Below are 21,937 nucleotides of genomic sequence, written 5' to 3' on the forward strand. Positions count from 1 at the left end.
AATTTTGAGTGAACTATCCCTTTAAGATAAAAGGAAAACACTCACACAATATGACAAATATATATAATATACAGTGAAATGCTCACATATGTTTTTAATATTTTCATTAAGCACAGCTGCAGTCCATCAATAATATCAGATGAATTCAATCAGATGATGAGTTAGTTATAACTTTTTGGACATTAACTTTTTTTTTTTTTTTTTTACCATTTTCATCCATTTAAAATGTGTCTGGCTCTATAATAACATGAAAAAATAGAGTCTGAAGCGTTTCTGACCCAAAACATTACACACTCTTGTTTTGGTGATAATAAATTATTGCTGCTGTTGGTGTGCAGACTTTCCTTTTTTCTATAATAACGTCCCCCACTACATGACAGTTATTATGTTAACATAACTGCTGCAGGGAAAATGTCTTACATCAGCTTGGCTCTTACCCTGTACACTGAAGCATGAAGATATAATGAATGATTGGTAGTTTTTAATCATGATCAGTGTTGGGTATAGTTACTTTTGAAAGTAGTTATTACCAATGAAAAGGGGAATCAGTTACGTTACGGCATGAATAAAAGTAACGCTGAGTGTGTGCAGCCAAAAATTAAAAGGATGCAGCGCCTGACATGTGGTGACGTAGCACGAGGACCACAGCCTCTTTTAAATGCACTGAGTCCTGACGAATAGTCATCCAACCAAATTAACTCTACAGGATAACAATAACAGGAAAGACAGTCAGAAATATGCAACATAGCGTGTTTTTTTTTTTTTTTGATCGCAGAACTGATCAAAATTCAGTTACCGTGAATCTGGTACGGCTTCACTACTCGATCTGTCTGAAGTTTGAACGAGTGGCACGTGTGGAGAGGAACTTTCACAGACGTGAACAGGACTTGTGTGTAAAAAAAGTTTTTTAAAAATGCGGTTAAATGTGGTATCACACTGCTGCTACGGCAGCTATGGAGTAGAGTTGGGCTGGACTTGAAGCTGTAACTTACTGCCGTTTCAAGAGGGAGCCTGCCTGAAACAGCAAGCACTGAGAGCCGGCCCGGGCTGCTTGTTGCTGCTGGAGAAGCAGGTCCGTACGTGGAGCTGATTCATGTAAATGGGCCCTTTAAATTTTTTTTTTTTTTTTTATCACCAACGCAGAGTGTTTTTACCGTTATGTTCTTGTCCTTTTCGCTGGCGAATTGAAACGCACACACACAGGCAACGTAGGTCGGCAGGACCAAAGCCCTTCTAGGCACGTCTCTGGCAGGACACAGACGCATCACAGCGCTGCGCCTCGGCTGACACATCCGCAGGTTGCACAGTAGTCTGTCTGACAAAAAGCAGGCTGCAGTCGGGATTTTCCTTTTTTCCTATATCCGGCGAAAAGTAACGGATTACAGTTATTTGTTAAAAAATAACTAAGCTGCAGGGAAAATGTCTTACATCAGCTTGGCTCTTACCCTGTACACTCGAAAAAAGTAATTAAAGTACTCTAACGCGTTACTTTGTAACGCGTTACCCACAACACTGATCATGATATACATAACGATGACAAACCTCCTTTGGACGTCTGCCAGCGGCTGATTCACTACTAGCTTGTGCGTGACCTTTTGAGGAAGGCACAAGTTACTGTAGTGTGTTTAGTGTATTTTACAACAGTCAGGTCCACACACACTCACAGACTTTAGACAGAGCTCCAACTAATTCACTCATGAGTCATAGTTCAGGACCAAACTTTGAGATTTATTTCCAAGACGGTTTGATGCTATTCACCCCGTTTCAGAGGAAGCTTTATCAGGCCGATCAGCTGAGTGCACCACAGCTAATCACCCGCCTGCATGTCAAAAGTTATGACTGGACAGATGGGGGCAGCCGGTTGTTTGTTTGTCTTGTGGTTACAGGTGGTTCAGACAAAAAACCACACAAAAACTAAAAAAAGAGACACATGAGATCTCAGAGCAGAGGACGAGGGAGCGGTCTCAGCTGAGCTCATCATGGTTGTCTGACTAAAAAACCTGCAGTGAAGCAGCAGAACCACAGCTACCGACCCTGAGAGGATTTCATCAGAGCGGGATGCTGTTGAAACAGCTTTAGAAAGTGTTTTTTGTTTATTTTATATCACGAAAATGTCAAATATCAGTCACAAGCCTCCTTTCAGGTGGAGAAGTGTAAATATAATCTCTCCTCCCACCCCTAAGCAGACGCCTCTGGCTCTCAGCCAAACGTAAACCACATCTTAAGAGTCGAAGTCGACCTGCCTGAAGCCGAGCACCCGGCAGCCTGGCAACACAAAACCATCCGTCTGTCACCACAAAGCCCAGGAGGGGTTCACACACTGCTGAACTTTCCAGAAGTGAAGGAAGAGGAGAAGAGAAGAGGAGTCGATATGAATCATCGCCTTTCTCTCCACAGCACAGCACAACACAGCTCTGCTCTGCTTCGACTGTATCGTCTGCTCTCATCTAACTGAATTAGCTCTCTGCCCCTTTCTCTCGTCCTGCTTTCAGAGCAGAGCGTTAAATCAAGAGGAACAGGTTGAATACACAAACATTAAAGGCTGTTTGCTGGCTGGAAGTGAGTGTTTCAGCTCTATAGAGAGAAAATATTTGGTTAGAAATAATTTTTAAAAAAGCAGCAAAGACTGGTATGAAGGGAGTGATCTGCTGCAGATGTTTAGTTGCAGGGTGTGATAGCAGCTTCTGCTTTTATCTTAAACAGCTGGAAACTTAAGAGAGATCTCCGTTGTAAAACAGACGACTCAGCTCCTCCCGTGCAGCAGGAATGCCAAAGTAAAGGTCATTTAATTAGTTCATTTTAAACGCCGGGACAACAGGACTTGACCTTTGACCCCCTCTCACTATGGAAACCGAGGGAACAAACAGACACACACGGGGTAAAAAAGCTCAACCAGGAAGTCCCTGCTCTATTTCTCGTCTCTCTGCTGCTTCATTATTATGATGAGAAGAGCTGGTTTCATCACAGGGAAGAGACCGTGTGTGAGTCGAGCTGGTTTTAATGATATGAAACGTCTGTCACTCGTCACATAAATCTACTGGAGAGCCCCGGCTCCGAGTGTGACAGCAAATCCTGTTGTCCTGATACAAAACACAGAGAGGAAGCGAGACAGAGGAAGCAGCAAACAGGCCACAGCGGCGGGAAGCTGTCGGACCCACCACAGCTGCAGCAACCAGCATGTGCACACACACACACACACACACACATTTCTATTGTTATAATAATGATGATAATAAATGATAATAATGAAGGAGGGATTGAACTTGTTCTGCAGGTTTTGAATGGTCTGAATCATTATAAGAGGATTTTCACCTCCACACCATCACCATCCCAACTGATCCCAAAACCTGTAGTTGTCCCACAGGAAATTACAGTGAGAGGTCTGTTCCCACACGCGCACACACACACACACACACACACACACATTTATTGTCTATAGAGAGGAGACTGAACTGACAAGTTTAGGGATTTTTCACTGCACTACTGCAACTACAACTACAACAACTACAAAACAACTAAATATCCTTATTAATTTACTTTTTTTTTTTCATTTTAATAGATTTGAATAGTTAATAAACTATCAGTGTAACTAGCCTGCATAATATGGAGGTGATCATTTCCCACATTTCAGAAGAACAGATTTACTTTGTTAGCATTTTAGCTTGACAAGCCTCAAAAAGGACAAATCACTTGTCAGGATTAATGTTCGATCCACTAATCTGTTAATTACCTTGGCATTTAAGCTCCATTATGAAACTTGTGCTGTTTTCCTGAACAAAGTGATGTTATTATATTGTTTCCTGACAGGTTGAGGAGCTGAGAAAAGCTAAAGGATCGTGTGGCCTATATAAGCCTGACTTAGATAAACCTCAATGTTTATTCTGTTCCGCTTCATAAATCAATGAATTAGAGCCACACTGGTCTCATACTAATACAAGTCTGGTTTAGTTAACATTTACAGCAGGGTGTGGCTTTATATGAATGAATCTGTCACAACAAGTCCAAATGTACAGAAGACACAGGTTTACGTAGGAAGACGACCGACTTAACAGGACTTTGAAACCGTTAATTTACTGACATGTCGACACCTGACAGTAGAAAAAGTGGAAAATAAAGTAAATTAAATAAACATAAAGTCTCAGTAGCTTTGTTCTTTTAGTCTTGGCTCTTCTGACTGTAACAGTGAGACTGGTTTGACTTTTGACCCGTCCCTGCTCTACATGCACACATCGTCTCACACAGGTGCGGTGCCTCTCTCGGTTCAGAGACCCGTGTTGTTCGACACTGTAAGAGGAAGTGAGAGTGTTTGTTGTGAAGCAGAGGGGTGTTTATAGATATTATCGATTATAGAAACTAGTGTTGTGCGTCTGATGGGGTGGTAAGTCTTGAGCTGAGCTGAACTGAACCTTGTGGTTTGGAGCTGGAGCCTGATAAAGGCCAAGTGTATACACCTGCCACATAGTTATAATGATGGTTATAGTGATGCACAGGACCATGTATCTGGAGAAGGGGCTTCTTATTGATTATAAAAAATCCAGGATTTCCTTAAAGTCTGGTTTTAAAAAGTCTAGTTAACTCTTCTTCTTTTTTTGCACATTAAAGCTTTATATTTATTTTTATGTGATTAATACAGTCGCACATCTAAACAAGCACTCCTGGTTTGTTGTTTGTAGATGATAATTTCCATTATCCAAGTTATTTCCTCTTCAGTAAAACTATACAGATCTGAAATTATTCTTGTTGTGTTTGTCTTGCTATGGACCCTGAGTCTGAAATAAAGATATATTCTGTTAATCTGGTTAACTCTTAAATTCCTGTTAGGACCCCCAGCCACCTCGGACACACCCCCTGAACTCACCCCCCTTGTTTACCTGCTGGCTCTGTGAGGCCTCGTCCATTTTTTCACCTGTTCAGTTCTTTTCCTCACTGGCCTCTACAGTCATTGTTTACCTGTATTGGAGTGTGTAAGTGTGTATGTGTGTGTGTGTGTGTGTGTGTGTGTGTGTGTGTGTGTGTGTGTGTGTGTGTGTGTGTGTGTGTGTGTGTGTGTGGCCTCTCCTGTGTTTCTTGTGTTGTGTTGTTTGTGTTGTACTGGTGGTTGTTTACCTGTGATCCTGCCGGTGGACTCCCCGTGTCCTCTCCTCCTCTGCAGGAGGAAGAAGTCGTTGCTCCTCTCGGTCAGCCACAGCTTCAGAGCGTTTTTCAGCAGAACTTCCTCCGGGTTCAGCCACATTTCGTCCGCCGGCAAAGGGAGGGACCGGGAGGGATCGAGCCCAGTCCGCTCCGCTCCGCCGTCTCCGTGTCCTCAACTGCGCGCGTGTGTGTGTGTGTGTGTGTGTAAAGTTGTGTGTGTGTGCCGGTCCTGCGGCTCGATATCGGTCCTTTACAGCGGCGGGGTTTCGGGCTGGTCCATGACGGTCCTGCGCTCCCCCGGACAGCTGCAGGTCTGCTCTGCTCTGCTCTGCTCTGCTCGGACTTCCTCGCCTCACGTCTGCTGCTGCTGCTCCCTCACGCCCGATTTGCAGCAGCTGTATCTGTACCATAGACACCAGACCCAGATCGTCTGTGTGAGGCGATGACTCACTCTGTAGCGGAATCCGGTCTCACCAAAGACAGACAGCTAGGCTCCCAAACTGGAGTGATTTTACAAGAATAGTTTTGTTTTTTTTCGATCCTATTTCACATAATAACAATAAGTATATTTGAATGGTTTTAGGTTCTTCAAATGTAAAGACAATAATCACAATATGAACCAACCCCCATTCGTTTTCTCCAACAGTAAAAAAAAAAAAACATACAGGCCAACTGAGAATTATAACTAAAGCCCCAGATACTGGTACAGCCACACGCAGAGGAAATAACACTTTATAATAAGTACACACTATTAAGCATTAGTTAAGCCTTAATAAATACTGAATTCGTCATTTATAACGCATGAATAGCCTACTCATTAGTATGTAGGCTAGTTCATAAATACAGTCAGTGTTTATCAGTGATGAGTAAAACATTTTTAACTGTGTTTATAAACCACATACTAATGAGTATTCATGTGTTATAAATGATGAACTCAGTATTTAATGCTTAACTAATGCTTAATAGTGTGTACTTATTATAAAGTGTTCCCGAAATCTATTGATGAGTTTAAATCCCTTGAACCCCCCCCCCCCCCAATGAGAAGGAAATGTCTTTTTATTATGAAGGTTTGGCTTCTGCAAATCATTATTATTTCTCAATTGACTTGACTATACTGGCCATGTTTAGTGGTGTCTTGATTTGTTCATAAAAGTTCAAAACACTAAGATAGTAGCCTATTCATTACCATGAAATCTTAGAAATGGTAATAAAATAAAATGGTAGAGGTACAAAGAATTACAGAAAATCCAAAAAAGCTTGGAGCAAATATGGTTCATTACATCCGTTTTCAAGTCCAGTGGTGAACCCTGCAATACCTTGGCTGAGTTTTCTTGTGTAGATAAATTTGAATTGGATATTCAAGTAAATCCTTTGTTTCATTATTATAATTTTTTTCTTTTTCCCCCTTTCTTTGAAGGGGTGGGAGTAAGGATATCACAGGTAGCAACAATTAGCTATATACAATAAATGGCAAAACACAAGGCTTAGGTTTAAGATGTAAAGCTAAAAGTGTATAAGTCAATTCATGTAGGCCTATAGATATATTGCTATTAGGAGAAGGAGTAGTAGTTTTACACATAACCAACAACAACCACAGCATCAGGTCATTGTGGCTCATGAAAAACAGGGTCGAAGTGAGAGCTCTTCTCTTTTTTTCTTCCTTGTCTTCCGCATTTCACCAACTTTCCCTTCCGCCAGTTCCGGCTGAGATCCACTGGCCCTGCTGTGATTGGCTGCTGGGCTGACACACTGTTCAGGTGTTCAGTGCGATTATTATCACACAAAGGCTTTTTGTTGTTCAGTCTATTCACTAAAAAAGACAAAGACGGAGACTGCAGGATCAAAAATATAACCTGTCCGTTCCCGCTGTTTTTGATCCTATTGATGATGAGAACTGAATGGATGAAACATATAATTATTTGAGTTTTAAATGTAAAGACTTTAGTTGGTGTAACACCCATGGTGGTTTAGGTTAGATAAGAGCTGTTGAACCCAGATGAAGGAAACATAGCAGCTGATTATCACTTCTAATGGTCAGTGTTAAAATAGACCGGGGTGGGGTTTCTAGGCACTAATAAAAATAGAAAATTAATAACTTTCCAGCTGCTCCTTAGAGGTTTGGACATTTCCAAATCAGCCTGAAAACAGTATTCAGGTGTGAGGTTAACCACTGAAACAGGTTTTTGTTGTTGTTGTCGTTCCTCATTTTCATACTGGCCCTGGGAAGATCTGTTTCCAGATTAGTTTCAGTGTTGTGTAGCCTATCTTATGTTTGTGTTCAGTCAGGAAAGACTGTGGAGCAACTCAGAGAGCAGGGTGGGGGGGGGTTGTACCAGAAAGACTGTTTAACTGTTGAAGTCCTCCACTTGATTTATTTAACTCAGACTGATGAAGTCTTATCTCGACTGCAGATAAACTGTGAAATGTGTTTTTACACAGAGTGGCTGTGGATTATCTCCAGTCATTTATCAGTGAAAGTGCATTATAGCCACTTCCACTTACAGAAATGTTTGACGATTACGATCAGAACTGGTTTCAGAGCTCATGAGAAAGAGAGACGGGCAACAATAGAAATGACAATTAAAGATGAATGTTTTCTCGTGTTTACCGGGAATGTATTTCTAGATCTTTCAAAATAAAACAATCACTCACACTGTTGCAAAAGTTATTCAAAGCCTTCTCTGTGTCATGAGCTAATCATTTGCTTGGCTGGATCAACCCATCAGCAGACCCCAGGCCAAAAATCAGACCCATACACACACACCCACACACACACACACACACACACACACACTGTCCATTGTGTATAATCACTAAGCTCCTGTTAAGCTCAATACACATCATCCTGCACAATGTTTGACCAGGGAACTCACCACCAGTGCTCCAGCTGAAATAACACTATTTGGCCCAGCGATCTTTGTGATCATTTATTTGTGTGAATATCAAACATGTTGGTCCATGTAAACTAAAAATAATGACGTGTGGCAAAGAGGCCCTCAACACGGCACCATTAGGTAACACCCCTGGGCCTAAACTTAGATGACATGTGTAACTTAAGTGCTGCAAATTCCCTGGGAAATCTGCCTTTAATTAAACAACCGCATTCAATTGAAATGCAGTGACCCCACCCATTGATCCTCAGTGGGATCTGCAACATATCAAATATCAATTTGATTCCTCATGAATGTGTAAAGTGAAGTGTGTGTGTGGCATTTTTAACTTAGCCTACTTAGACCCATCAAAACCACGTTTACAGTGACTGAATTTGAACCTTTGCAGATCATCAATGCTCCATCTTGTGGTTAGTAATAATAATAGCATTGCAGAGCTGCCACCAACAGTTATCTCAAGTGTTCAGCACACACAAGTGCCAAAAAAGTAGTGAAATGTGCTCATTATTAAGGTATCAGTTGACTTTATTATCTAAACAACTGTCGGTTAGTTTTCTGTGAACCATCAGCTCAATTCAGCTGGTTGTGTGTCTAAAGTAAAACTGACATGTTTGGTGGGTGGACCCATAGACATACATACATAGGCTGCATATATGTCTATGGGTGGACCAGGATTGGAACAAGTGTTTTCAGCCTGCAGCCCCCCCAGGAGGTGACTCTGGTCACGGAAACTTTACTGGATAATCTGTTGCACAGCCTGTCTTAATGTATACAATACAATGACCTGCTGTGGTTGGTTGTATAGTCTATGTTGTATTCAGTCCATCTGTCTAGTACACTGGGCTGTTTTGATCATGATCAATGATTTTTCCATGCAGGAAAATACATTAAGATAATTATAATGTTCAGTAAATGTAGAACAAATTGTTTTACTCACTAGTTGACTCACTAGACGATGATGTCATTCATCAGCCCACACCCTCACTGATGTAAAATTATAAAATAAAACAACAAACCAAAATAATAGTGTTGTTTTTTTTCTTGTGTTACTTCTTATAGATAAGAGGAATGTCGTGTTGTGTATGTGTGTACGACTGTTCGTGTGTGTGTAACACCAAGCACCTGTTTGGGTCTCTGGTTTGAGCCACAAATGGAATGCTGCGCTCCGACTCCTTATTTGGTCATATTGAGCCTCAAGAGGAAGTTGGTGTCACTTTTATTATTGTCCGACCCGCAAAGCTGATGTTCCCTGTCTTATTAAACGTCAATTACATGGCGTAGCATCCCAAAAAAAAGACAAATATATATTGATTCATTCTTTCTAGATTAAAGTGACTAAAATATACCACTGGACGCATTGTGTGTGTGTTTCGAGAAAGCCGTAGGTTCGTGTTTCCTGCCGGACTCAGTCGACGCGCGGTCCTTCTGTTTCCGTGTGTGTGAGGAGAGCGGTGTGATTTCAGAGAGGAGACTCTTATCTGTTCAAGATGCAGGTTGGTACAGCTTTATCAGACTTTTAAACACCGTGGTTTAACGTCGGAGAACTAGATACTATAACAAAAGCTCGTTGTCGACCAAGTTTATCGAGATAATTTCAGAGCAGAGCCGTGAAACTTGTCTCAGTAGAGGAGCTGGGCGTTTCTGTTAGCTAGCCGAGACACAGACCAACACTAAAGACCGTGAAAATGACATTAACTCGAACTAAAACTGAACTACTTTGTGATTTATCGATTAGAAAATTTGCTAACAAGGGCTTTAAAACTTTAACAGTGATACAGCGATAGTAGAAATGTTAATATCCTTTGATTTATTTCGAGACGAAATGTTCAAATTCTGACTGTTGTCCAATAATAACATTAACACAGTTTTCCAACCGTCCAGTAAGTTAAAGGAAAGAACTGGATAAGTAATAGTAATCCTATAATTTAAGTTCCCCTTAAGTTTCCCCTTAGCTTCTAAATCGGAAGTTGTGACTCATCGTCGCAGTGTCCAAAGGAGAGAAGAGCAGAAAATCCTCCCATTATTAAAATATCTGTATTTTGCTTTAAAAAGAAGAAGATCTGTTTACAATGTTTTGTTTTCTACCCAGGACCCAAATGAAGACACAGAGTGGAATGACATCCTGAGGAAGAAAGGTATTCTTCCTCCTAAAGAGACACCTAAAGAAGATGAGGAGGAGGAGCAGCTGGCCCTCCAGCAGTCTGTCGGTAAGTTGGTATAAGTGTCAGTATTTTAATCGTACTGTATTTAATAGTAGAGATGTGTGTTTCCGATATACAGAATTTGTTTTCACAGTTAAAACTTACACTGTAGTTTGTGTTTTGTTGCAGCTTAATTAACCATGAAAAAATGAAGCATAGAGACATAGTGGTTATTACTGTTTTAGTTATTTCCATTATTATGATATTACAGTTGTTAACACCTTTATTGAGGGTATTGTTGTTATTATTTTCACTACGTTAACAGTATATACACATGGTTCTGGTCTTTCTCTCTTTCTTCCCCACCCATATTTTTTCCTGTTAAAAATGAGTTTGCTCACTGTGGGAACTCACTCTGGTTGTTTTCAGTGTTTGATTATTTACTGAACGTGTAAATCTCAGCTGCTGCTTCTGCTGTCGTTTCTCTGAACAGTTAAAACATATGAGGACATGACACTGGAAGAACTGGAGGAGAATGAAGATGAGTTTGGTGAGGAAGATGAGGCCGCCATTGAGATGTACAGGTGAGTGGTGTAGCGACTCGCGAGTCTGATATATATGTGATTGATCATAAAGTATATTTGTTTTTTAATTTGTTATATTCGATGGTTTCTAAACCCTAAGCATTTAAGATCAAACTGATGTGATGTTATTGTTTGTGTTTGCAGACAGAAGCGTCTCGCAGAGTGGAAGTCGACTCAGATGAAGAACGTGTTCCACGAGCTGGTAGAAATCTCAGGCCAAGACTACGTCAAGGAGGTCAACCAGGCTGGAGAGGGCATCTGGGTGGTGCTGCACCTCTACAAACAGGGGTAGGTCACCCAGAGAACTGAAATTACCCAGTTACATTAGGAGTTATATGATATGTTGAGTATTTTGGATGCTGTTTTCTTTTAAGCTGCGGGGAGATTAACTATTTTTAAGTTGATGTATCTTAATGTGTAAAAAGAAGACATGTATCTTGTCTGAGTTGAGTTTCTTTTATGCCTTAAAATCATATTTTGGACATAAGGGGATTAGCAGCAGCAGATAATGATGTATGTATTGGCTGTCTATGTGTTATAGCTGTTAGACTCAAGCTAGTCTATCTCCAGACAAGATTGTTTTTCTTTATGTAAAAAAAAAGCTGTTTTAGGAAAACTTTAATGAGTGTACATACATTGATTGGTGCTAAATGATGAGTCAGTTTATGGATTAAATAAATGACAGAAAATCTGCAACAATGTTAATTCAGTTTTATCAATGATCAAACAAAAATGTCAAGCATTTTCTTGTTCCATCTTCTTAAATGTGAATATGTTGCTTTTCTTTTTCTTTTCTTTTCTTTTTTTTAAATTACAAATTGAGTATCTGTGTCTTGGTGGAGATCTAATAATCAGTTTGTAGAAAATCACTTCAGCCTACTTCGAGTTTGTGACAGGAACATTTCACTTCTCCTCAGACCCCTTCAGGGCAAACGAACACTGCAGCACTAATAAGTTCTCCATCCATCTTGTTTCCCAGCATCCCTCTGTGCACCCTCATCAACCAGCACCTGAGCATCTTGGCCAGGAAGTTCCCCCAGACCAAGTTCCTCAGATCCATCTCCACCACCTGCATCCCCAACTACCCCGACCGCAACCTGCCCACCATCTTCGTCTACTTTGAGGGCGAGATGAAGGCTCAGTTCATCGGGCCTCTGGTCTTCGGAGGCATGAACCTCAAAGTTGAAGGTAAGGATGGGAGGGATGTTGTTCACTTAAAGGGACAGTTCAACATTTTGGCAAATTGGCCCATTGCCATAATACCTATAGTTTTAGGAGTAGGTTCGTTACCTTAATTGTCGGTGCAAGCTAGCTGCTCAGAGGAACGTTACAAGTTGTTTTTGAGGTAAATTCATGCCAAACCGCTGATGCGCGTTTCCTTCAGGGACAGTTTTTCTGCAAGCAGTCTCTGCATTTGCCTCTAAAACAACTCTGTGTGGTAACGTTATGTTATTATCTCATAGCGTGGTGAATGTGCAGGTCACAACTTGTCCACCAGAGCGTTGTGGAGTTGTTGGATTGTGTATTTGATGAGTTTGATGAGGGAAACCAAGAAATCCCATGAGCCTCCGTAGCGTAGCTCTGAGCAGCTTGCTGCTTTGCCCCGCCGTTCTAAAAATAGCTTGCACAGACAATTAAAGGTAACAAACCTACTGCTAAAACTATAGGGATTATGGCAAACAGATAATCACACGCTTTATATTATCATCCTACTTCATGAATGAGAGTTCCTAACTGGTCTCGTCTCTCCTGCAGAGCTGGAGTGGAGGTTATCAGAGAGCGGGGCGGTGAAGACAGACCTGGAGGAAAACCCTAAGAAACAAATTGAAGACAAGCTGATGTCATCGATCAGATCTTCGCTCCCGACACGAAAGGACAGTGACTCTTCAGACGAGGACTATTAGGAGACAGTAAAAAAAAAAAAGTTTTAAAAAATCACTGTTACTCCAAACCAGACAGACCATGTGACTGGCTGCATGTGGGGAAGAAACACTGAGAGGACCCTGAAACATCTGGAGATGCTCTATCAGCAAGTACATTTCATATTTAAACCATGTAGGTGGCGCTGTTACGCAGGGCTCAGTCCAGCTCAGGGGAACTCTGACAGGACACTTGGCCGGAGGGAATCGAACCCATGACCTTGTTGTTGAACCCTCGCTTCATGTACATCTCCTCGGGGAGACGTGGTGACGTGGTGGGGGAAAACAGCACAACAGTCGCCCCCTTTGTGTAATTTGAACACCTGAATCTTTACAAAAGCATCAAAGACAAATTTAAATTTTTTTTATTATGTTTCATGGTAATTTTTGTCACAAAACGTACATGTACCGTACCTGTTAAATTAAATGTGAGTTCACCTCTTTGCCACAACAATCGTTGCCCAGTTTTTCCCTAAGTGCTCTCTTTTTTTTCTTTCTTTCTTTTTTTTTTGGACTCTGTGTCACTGAGTATAAAACCCTCCCTTCACAGCTTGTTTCGTCTGTATTTCACGACAGCTCTTGTTTAACAGTGCAACATGCTCGAGGACATTTTTACACTGACTTACACCAATTGACATTTGGAAGCAGGAAGACACATGGCAGCCATGACAGTGCAGTTCTATATATATATATATTTCCATCTGTACAATAATTTATTTTCTGTTTACAAAAACTCTGCTGGAGATGCGTCGCTCCATCAGTTGATGTTCGGGGGGAGGCGTGACGTCCAGAGGAGACGCTGCCCTGCTGCTCGTCTGTTCTTCGTCACATTCTTCTTTTATAACATCGGCTGTGGCAGCCCTCAGATCTTCTGTTTCATTACCCAGACGGAGAGAGAGAGAGAGTCAGTGATAAATGAAACCTGAACAGTGACGTCAGTAACACTGTCGTCACTGTGTCTCCACTCCTTTTTTTTTTTTTCTACCTGAGTTGAGAAGTTCCTGAAAGGATAAACTCTTTATAGAGCAGAGGAGAAATGGTGGAATGTGAACGATTCATGTAAAAGGGGGCCATGAAATACCAAATTTAGATCAGACTTCTCAGTAATTTTTGCTTCTGAAATAATTCAGGAAGTTGTGAAATGTGGGTACCGGTTAGATTAGATGGATTAGATATGAAGAATTTCATCACTTTCATATCAGTGAAATACAGGAACACAGGAAACAAGTGTCAACACGTACTTCAAAAACTACATAAAGCTCCATGTTGTAGCTTCTACACTTTCATATTTGTTACACACAGTGATACACAATGTGATTAGAGGTGCAGGGCTCCGTCATATGTTCTCTAACCGCTCGGCCCCACAGGTCGCATTAAGTGTTTCCCTCTAAATGTTGACCTACCTAGTGTTTTGATTTAGACGATGGATCATCTTGTAAAAACACACACACACACAGCAGCATTACAGTTTAGGTGAATGAAACTTAAGTTTTCTCACCAGAAGTAACACTTTCTTTCTCCTCTGGGAAAGTTTGGGCGAAAGTCGCATCAGAGGGTGAACGGAGTGAGACTGGAGGAGAAAAAGAGGTTTCATATTAATGATCTGACTTGCTGGAAGTGGAGTGTCATTAATGTTTGAGACTGTCAAGATTTACAAAGGCACCAATTGAATATAATGACATACAATGACAAGGGTTTGCATTGTTAAAGGTCATGTTACAGTTAGTGTAAGTACAAAACGTCACACACTGGGATTACCTGCAGTCAGGTGGGTTTAATTCTAATATTACTAAATACTTAAAGCTGAAAAAGTCTGGTAAATTAACTGATTTATTGCAGTAATTTTATGAAGCTTTGCCTTCAGTTATTATCTTATTCACCTCTGCTCTAATTTAAATCATATTTTTTTCTTCTACAGTTTCTTATGGACAAAGTTGTTGGTAGAAAAATAATGTACTTGTCAAAGTGGCGTGCTATAAACGAGGGGCCCGAGTGTCACCGACCACCTGCTCTAGTTCATTATCTTTACTCTGTGAGAACCAGCAGGATTCAATTTAACACCAGGAAACCGTGACTCAGTTAAGCAAATTCAATATTTTACACATTTAGACCCGATGACTCAAAATTGATTAATTTGTTCCTCCACTCACCTCTTGCTGCACGGCCCCGACGGAGTTTCGTGCTTTGGAGTAATGGAACAGAAACTGGGAACATAAAGGAGACGTTTGAGAGTCAGTGAGCTGCTGCCGCTGAGAAGTTATTGGACATTAGAAATAAATAAAGAGGAAAACTTACTCTTTTGAACACATTCTGGACCTGTTCCTGTGGAGACACACGCACAACACATTAATAACACCGTTGACTCAACAACACAATCCTTCTCCTCTTACTGCAGAGTTTCTATTACAGTATATCTAACCTCTGGGACCATTTTTTATTTTGTGTGGGTTTTAAAAACGAATGTCTCTTCTGTGTGAATGTCATGTGCTCCTGTCACTGACAACAAACACAAACAGACTTTTGGGATGTGTTGTTAGTTTTCTATCGGCAGCTGGGTGCAATAAACTGAGTGTTTGGTTTGATGCCTGCACATCGATGACAGGTTGCACTGCTGATATGTTTGTTATTTTCCACTGTGATGAGGTTCATGATATCGGTGGCTAAGATAAAGCATGCTGTGTGTGCACGCTGCAACAACATTAGAGGCCTCTGTCTGTCTTCCTGCTGTTGTTTCTCTTATATGAACATGAAAACAATGCTAGTGCATAAAAGGCTGCAGCGTTATATAATAAAACCTATAGACCCTAGCCTCATTACAGAACCACATACTGTAATATACTGATGGAAATATAGTGAAAAGTATAATGAAATGCTTCAAAAGAAGAGCAAAAACTAAGGGGGAAGGAAACTAATGTGCACCAATATAAAGAAGGATTAAGTATTAGAGGGAGCAGACATATAGAAACACACACATGCTAACTCAATAAAAGCAATAAAAAGGGCGACACAGATACAATAAAAAAAAGACAATAAAAAGTTATGACATCACATAAAAGCACATCTATAAAAACAGGTGTATCTGTTGAAAGTATGTACAGTCTCTAATGTACAGGCTCTAAGGTTGTTTTCAGTAAGTGTGATATTAGTCAAGTTCAACAGAGCTGCCATCATCATCAACATCATCTTTGAGCACAGAAATGTGAGAATATTAATATTATTTGGGGTTTTTTTGTGTGTGTGTGTGTGTGTGTGTGTGTGTGTGTGTGTGTGTGTGTGTGTGTTTGCTCTTCACCCACGTCGTTTTGGTCTCTCCACAAAACGTCACTCAGGTCGTCACTGTTGAGGCCGCGCACCTGCAGACACAACAACACAACCCCCCTCTTCAGTTAACATTAGATAACCAACAATAGCAACACCAGGTCGCCAACTTACACTGAACATCTGCACAAGACTGGACCTATGGATTCATTCTTTGGTCTATTAATATTTTATCTGAAATGCTGTAAACAGACCAAAGGTGTGACAAGATGATCACACGAGGCTACGCAGCCGCAGCCACAAGACGCTGGTTAACCACTCTTCATTCATGATTTGTGACGTGACAACTCTAAAACCACCACACTGCATCATTCTGACCACGTGATAATTTACAACCTGACAATAATTCATCATAAGGGCTCCAACATCATTCATAGAGATGCGACCAAAGGAGTAAAACTTACAAAAACATGCATTCAGTTGTCAGAGAGTGGTAAAAATGAGCAGACGATTCCCCACCTGTCTTAACGCCACACCGTCCTCCCACTGATCATAAGGTCTGGCATCTGGACAGAGAGCACATGTGTTAGTCATAATAACATAATAACAGGATATTAAAATAATAAATTCTCACTTGTGCATTCGATCTGAGGGACTTTTAAGTGTATTTGTGTCCCATAGTAGTGAGTGACACAATTCAATCTTCACACAACAAACACAATATTTGCCGCGGTATTGAATTAAAAAACCTGCCTCAGCTTCACAATTACAGATAAGAAAATACATTTTAATGAAAATGTAGCCAGTTTCTAAATTAAAAAACCCTAACCTGCAGTGTCTGGACTCAACATAGTGCTGCACAGTGATTGGTTGGTTCATTGTAGAGGAGCCTCGGCCTCCCTAAGGTTCATCACATCATCAGTGTGAGGTAAACAGCAGCTGGAGTCTTGTTTGGAGTGACCTCCAGTGGCTGAGAGCGACTGTGACGTCCACTTGTTAAATACATGATGAAGTCACTGTCACTGTGAGTGGGCGGATAGATTCACCTTTAACTGAAGACGGCTGTTTTCAGCTTGGCTTTGAGTGGTGAGAGTAACTAAATACATGTACATATACTCTAATACTGAACTTTGATTTTTCTTTTCTTTCTATTTTCTTTTCTATTCTTTCTACTGCATTTGAAAACTATAGTTATTTTGTAGATTCATAAAATGTCTTAAAAATATGATGCAAACCCGTATATGTAATAACAACAATGTATTTCAAATGATTAGAAATTATAATAATCTGCTGTGGGACATTTTGCATAATGACTTCCTTTTGATTCTTAGATAGAAAGAAGAAAGTTGTTCCCAATATTACTGCAGTTTTAAGAAGCCAAAGTTTAAAAAAGAAAATCTGTATCTGTGTAAATTTGAATGGATCATTGAACATATTTACTTTAAAATGTTGTATTTATATTTGTATAGCACATCCTTTTTCCAATTACTCATACTTTATACATGGCTACTGCATGGTAGTGGTTATTGAATAATCAAGCTATTGATAAAAAAACCCATCTGCTATTATTGGAAAATCATGAATAACGAATAATAAATTTGTAGTCATACTTGAAACTACAGTTCTGCATGGTGGGTTGTGATTTACTAGCATGGCATCTTCCTTTACAATGATTTGTCCAGTCAACAGCTGTTGATCAATTGATTATCAGCTATAAACATGTGCAAACATGAAGTCTGTTTGATGATGAATTAAAGAGCCAAATAAACAGCAAAGCAACCACTGATTACCACTTATCTATGAAGCAATAACAAATGAAACAGAACACCAGCTACACATTATAAACCAAGCAAATGTAGGCCTACAGTATGTTTTTATGTTTTACTATAATGTTGAAGGAAGTATTTGGGGTATTTAACATTTAAAATGTTCCTACCATTGCTATTCTATTGTTCTATAATGAGTTGTAACTTTGCATCCTCTGTACATCCATGATTAAACTTAAAATCAAAGCTAAAATCAACAGGTTCATTTGTAAGGGTGATTATCTATAATAACTAATTAACTCCTTGCTTTAATCATCAGTTTAAATAAAAAGTGATCACCCACCTGTTGTCCTCCAGGATCCAAGAAACCAGAGTGAACATAAGATAAAAAGTTGCTGCACAGTTGTCAGAGTCATCTTTCTCTCTCTCTCTTTCTTTTTTCTCTGTGTCCTCACTCCTTTTCCTCTGGACTTTTAGGAAAACCTCTGTCTTGTGTCTCTGCTCGGTTTGGCTCGGTTCGGTTCCGTTCGGCTCTTCTCGGCTCAGCTCGGCTCGGCTCGGCTCGGCTCGTGGATGTGTCTCCCCTCAGCAGCTGTGTGGTGTGACCGCTGTGCCCTCTGCCCGCCGCACTTTAAAAAGCACTCAACTTTTGCGGTCTGACTGGCATCCACTCAGCGGCAGAGGTGACCAATCACACCGCCCCACTCATCAGCACAACCCGCTTGCGCAAATCCAACGCACCCCACCCCCTTCCCCACCCCCATCTACTCTCTCTCACTCCCCCCACGCACACACATACACACACATACATGTTTCTGGGAATACCACAAGACTGGGAATACTGGGCTGTTGTTTTTTTAAACACAACGTGCTGACGTCAGGTGTTTATCATGAGTAATAGCTGTGTGCAACATGGAGGGGAAGTGGATGACAGCCCTGATGAAGAGTTACAATAAAAGTTGTAGAAATACTTCACTTATAGAAACAGATTAAAGCATTTCTCATGTTCAAGAAAAAACAAAACATTTTCTGCTCATGGTCAAAGTTAGGAAATATCAGACCACATGTACACATTTGTTTGAATAGAGAAAGTAATTTGTTGTGTTAGTTAAGAGGGAAGACAAGGTCCATTTTATGCTTCTTTCTTTTTTTTAAACATGATTGAAGTATGGTGGCCCATAGAGCTCAATCCAAAGAAACAAAAGCACTGGGATTTTCACACACAACAGTCTCCAAGTTATTCCTCAGAATTGTAGGATCTTAGCAATTTAAAATTGTTAATTTTTATATACATTTTGATTTAATTTAAGTCGTAGAATTGTTTTAGTGTTTTTTCAACTAAATATCATAAGATTATAGTAGATTTAGTTGACTGTGAAGTGTAAAATGTTAAGTTGTATAATATTAAAGCAGAAGTAAGCAGAATGTTTGTGTTAATATAAGTCTTATAGTTCTATCTTCCGACAGCAATCACTTCTATAGAGTGTTTGGTCTGAAACACGGGTCTGTCAGTCACTCTGCTCTGCTGTAAGCCGAGGAGAAAACTTTCCTTGTATCCTACAACCTTTATCCAATGAGGAGAGAGAACGGCATAAAGGGGCGGTCCTCTCTGTGTGTGCAGCCAAGGGATGCGCGTGAATGTGGTGACGTAGGGACTGCCGGATCGCTTACTTCTGCTTTAAGGCTTGTAGGTGCAATGCCCACAGACATTAATCAAACTGCTATTTGCTATTTGAAAAATCAACATTATAGATTCATTCATATTCAGAGTCACTTTTGTATCTTTAAGCTGCTGAAATCTCAATCTCCTCTTGACTCCTGCACCTCCCGCAAAACTAAATTCGTTCTGTCATCTCATTTTTAATTCATTAACAAAAGTGTCTTTGCTTTACATTTTGTCCTTGTGCATTAGTTTTATTATCGCCTCATTTTCACTGATGAAATTAATACTGGTCGGAAAGAGGAGAAACATTCATGGGTGTCAGCTCTGCATCATTATGTTTGTTAATTTATTAATCTGCACCAACAACCGTAACTAAATCAATGGACTTAGTCATATTTGTATGAGCTTAGTAATTTTGCATCATAATGATGTCACTGTGTTTAAATGAAAGGTAAAGAAAAACATCACTCACTGGAGGACAAATAACGTGTCCTGACTGTGAGTCAGTCAGTTGAGCCAAAGCCTCCGACGACTGACTGTTGTTTTATTTAACCAGTCAGGTAACAGACTTGTGGTCAGGTCGACACTGTATGTTGTTGTGTTCAGGGATTAACTGCTCTGATCGGGTAAAACTAGAGACAGAGCTGCATGTAGCTCCAAGGATTGACATTTAGCGCACAATTGATCTCCTGACCTTTCCACGAAGAGCAAAGGTGACGTGGCACAGATGAGCCTAATGTTAGACTGCTCACTTGCAATGATCATGACAATAACAGACTTACACTGTAAATCTCAGTGTATTACTGTGTCATGTGTCTCTCCCTCTCTTCCATAAAAGCTCATTTTTTAATGGAGTATGTAACTTTCACAGACGTGTCTTCCTCTGCTCTCAGCTACAGTTAAATATGACCTCAGCTGGTGTCTGTTATCATAACAAACCAACTATCATCCATCATACATGGTCCCATTGTCCCTAAACAGTGGAATAAGAGCATCAATCAGAATTTTTTTCATTACCAATGATGCAGTTTATTTAGTCAGATGTGAAAGCAGTCACTTGGAGCGACAAATGATCAACTCTGCAACTCTGCTTTGTATTTTGGCCTTTTTTGGGGGGGTTCCACAGCACATTATTGTCTCAACATTATCATCAGTCATATCTGTACACCATGATAACCTCCTGGTATAGTAAGGCTGCTGTTAAAAACCTAAAAAAAAAAAGTTTCTCAGAAGGTGGAGACCAAAATTGGAGCTAAAAGAAGAGTAAATATTGGACTTCAATTTCAAGACACAAACAAAAATGTGAAGGTTTGTTTCATGTTTTCTGGATGTGTTAGAGATAAAATAACTCAAGTCTGTTTACACACTGACACACACATAGACAATAATGCAAATAATTTTTTTCGGCAATTCTTGTGTAATTACTGTGTTATGTCTGTGTAATAACAAAATGTTGCATCGGCCAAATCCAAGGCCACACTGTCTCCAGCGCTTTCAGGGGGACTGGGTGGCTGCAATAAAGTTCTTTTTCTTCAGATCTTGTCAATCAAACAGTAACGTACTTGCCCCAAATGAGATTCAAACCTCAAGCCTCCCAATCCAAAGTCAATGGCATTAGCGACTCACCTGCTGCATGTGTTGATTAGGGATCCTGTACCTCTGCACACACACTCACACAGCTCCTACATGTCAGTGTTCAGAGAGAGAGAGATGCTCATGTGTCTGTTGGATTAGCTTTGTCTGTACAGTGTGTGACTTCGATGCCAAAGTTGCAGGATCGATTCCCATCTTGACAGAGATCGCATCCTGTCAGTGCCCTCCATGGCACTCTCAAAATTTCTGTCAGGAAATATTCTACTTTGTTATGCAGTCTTGCATTTGGAGGATGAAAGAACCAGTGGTAATTGAAACCTGCAATCTGTGTGTTTATTTTTTCAAAGTAAGATAGAATCTATCAACATTTTAGACGACCTCTTTGCCCCACATTTGTTTTTTGGGGAGGATCTGGTCACCCATCAAGTAACACATTCAAATTAACCATATGTGTAAACCCATAAGAGCTATTCAGCAGACTGATTGAGCTGGCTCCGCTGTCATGTGTTTAAAAAGAAAGAAAAGCTATAAACTCTGTTGACTGTTGACTCTTGAATCTTCACAGTGTGCAGTGTATTTGAAGATCTAGTAATCACAGTCCATCTTGTGTGATTGGCCTCCACAAAAAAAAACAAAGGAAATAGGAATAATTGAGCCATAGAGAAGCAGCTGAAGAGCTTCTTGTTCACTTTCTTATTTTGAAAGACGGACATCCTCCGTTCCCCCGGCACTTACACAACCACCACAGAGTTAAGGATCAAAGTGCTCGATGTGGGAGATGAGGCATAGTGACTGGAAACCTTGAAGCATCTGTTGTTCTTTGAAACGCTTAATAGAGCGGCTTGATTTTCAGTTACATACGGGTGTATTTATTATTTAAAACCTTTGTTTATTTCATATTCTCAGGCACAGTTCTCTCTGCATTGGTTTATTCTCATGTCCTAAGCAAGGGGCAATGTTATTTCAGCTGCCATCTTTGTTTGCAGTGT

At 40.3% G+C, this 21,937-nt stretch overlaps 3 protein-coding genes across 5 annotated transcripts in view; 1 reads left to right on the forward strand and 2 right to left on the reverse strand.

Annotated features, from left to right (window-relative positions):
* The window catches only part of tbc1d8 (TBC1 domain family member 8), a 29,588-nt gene extending 24,101 nt beyond the window's left edge, over positions 1–5,487 (reverse strand). For both annotated transcript variants that reach the window (XM_085764857.1, XM_085764856.1), the window contains exon 1: positions 5,107–5,487. In XM_085764857.1, the coding sequence (XP_085620983.1) occupies positions 5,107–5,233 (127 nt within the window). In that variant the 5' untranslated portion in view covers positions 5,234–5,487. The remainder of the gene's footprint in view (positions 1–5,106) is intronic.
* Positions 5,488–9,445: 3,958 nt separating this feature from the next.
* Positions 9,446–12,655, forward strand: pdcl3 (phosducin-like 3). Its single transcript, XM_085764871.1, has 6 exons — positions 9,446–9,517; positions 10,114–10,231; positions 10,659–10,749; positions 10,894–11,037; positions 11,729–11,937; positions 12,505–12,655. Exons 1-6 carry the CDS (start codon positions 9,512–9,514, stop codon positions 12,651–12,653), a joined length of 717 nt encoding a protein of 238 aa, XP_085620997.1. The 5' UTR covers positions 9,446–9,511; the 3' UTR covers positions 12,654–12,655.
* A 389-nt stretch (positions 12,656–13,044) lies between these two features.
* On the reverse strand, positions 13,045–18,407 carry nms (neuromedin S). 2 transcript variants are annotated; one of them, XM_085764873.1, is made up of 7 exons: positions 18,036–18,407; positions 16,446–16,492; positions 15,965–16,021; positions 14,964–14,990; positions 14,819–14,872; positions 14,167–14,238; positions 13,045–13,539 (listed from the first exon to the last, which is right to left on the reverse strand). In XM_085764873.1, the coding sequence occupies exons 1-7, from the start codon at positions 18,106–18,108 to the stop codon at positions 13,531–13,533; spliced, it is 339 nt and encodes a 112-aa protein (XP_085620999.1). In that variant the 5' UTR covers positions 18,109–18,407; the 3' UTR covers positions 13,045–13,530. The 2 variants fall into 2 exon arrangements, with proteins under 2 accessions (XP_085620999.1, XP_085620998.1); XM_085764872.1 differs by lacking the exon at positions 13,045–13,539 and having other exon boundaries at positions 14,080–14,238; positions 18,036–18,274.
* Positions 18,408–21,937: the final 3,530 nt, after the last annotated feature.

The sequence above is a fragment of the Trachurus japonicus genome, chromosome 21, assembly GCF_045865225.1.
Source record: "Trachurus japonicus isolate A0001 chromosome 21, Traja_1.0".
Classification (NCBI taxonomy): domain Eukaryota; kingdom Metazoa; phylum Chordata; class Actinopteri; order Carangiformes; family Carangidae; genus Trachurus; species Trachurus japonicus.

Excerpts from the sequence above, each read along its gene's own strand:
- pdcl3 (XM_085764871.1), top strand. Across the intron at positions 10,750-10,893 it reads GCCGCCATTGAGATGTACAG|ACAGAAGCGTCTCGCAGAGT; the intron begins GTGAGTGGTGTA and ends TTGTGTTTGCAG. Across the intron at positions 11,038-11,728 it reads CTGCACCTCTACAAACAGGG|CATCCCTCTGTGCACCCTCA; the intron begins GTAGGTCACCCA and ends CTTGTTTCCCAG.
- nms (XM_085764872.1), bottom strand. The coding sequence starts at position 18,108 with ATGACTCTGACAACTGTGCAGCAACTTTTTATCTTATGTTCACTCTGG. Across the intron at positions 14,991-15,964 it reads TGTGGAGAGACCAAAACGAC|GAACAGGTCCAGAATGTGTT; the intron begins GTGGGTGAAGAG and ends GTGTCTCCACAG. Across the intron at positions 14,239-14,818 it reads TCGGGGCCGTGCAGCAAGAG|TCTCACTCCGTTCACCCTCT; the intron begins GTGAGTGGAGGA and ends TTTCTCCTCCAG.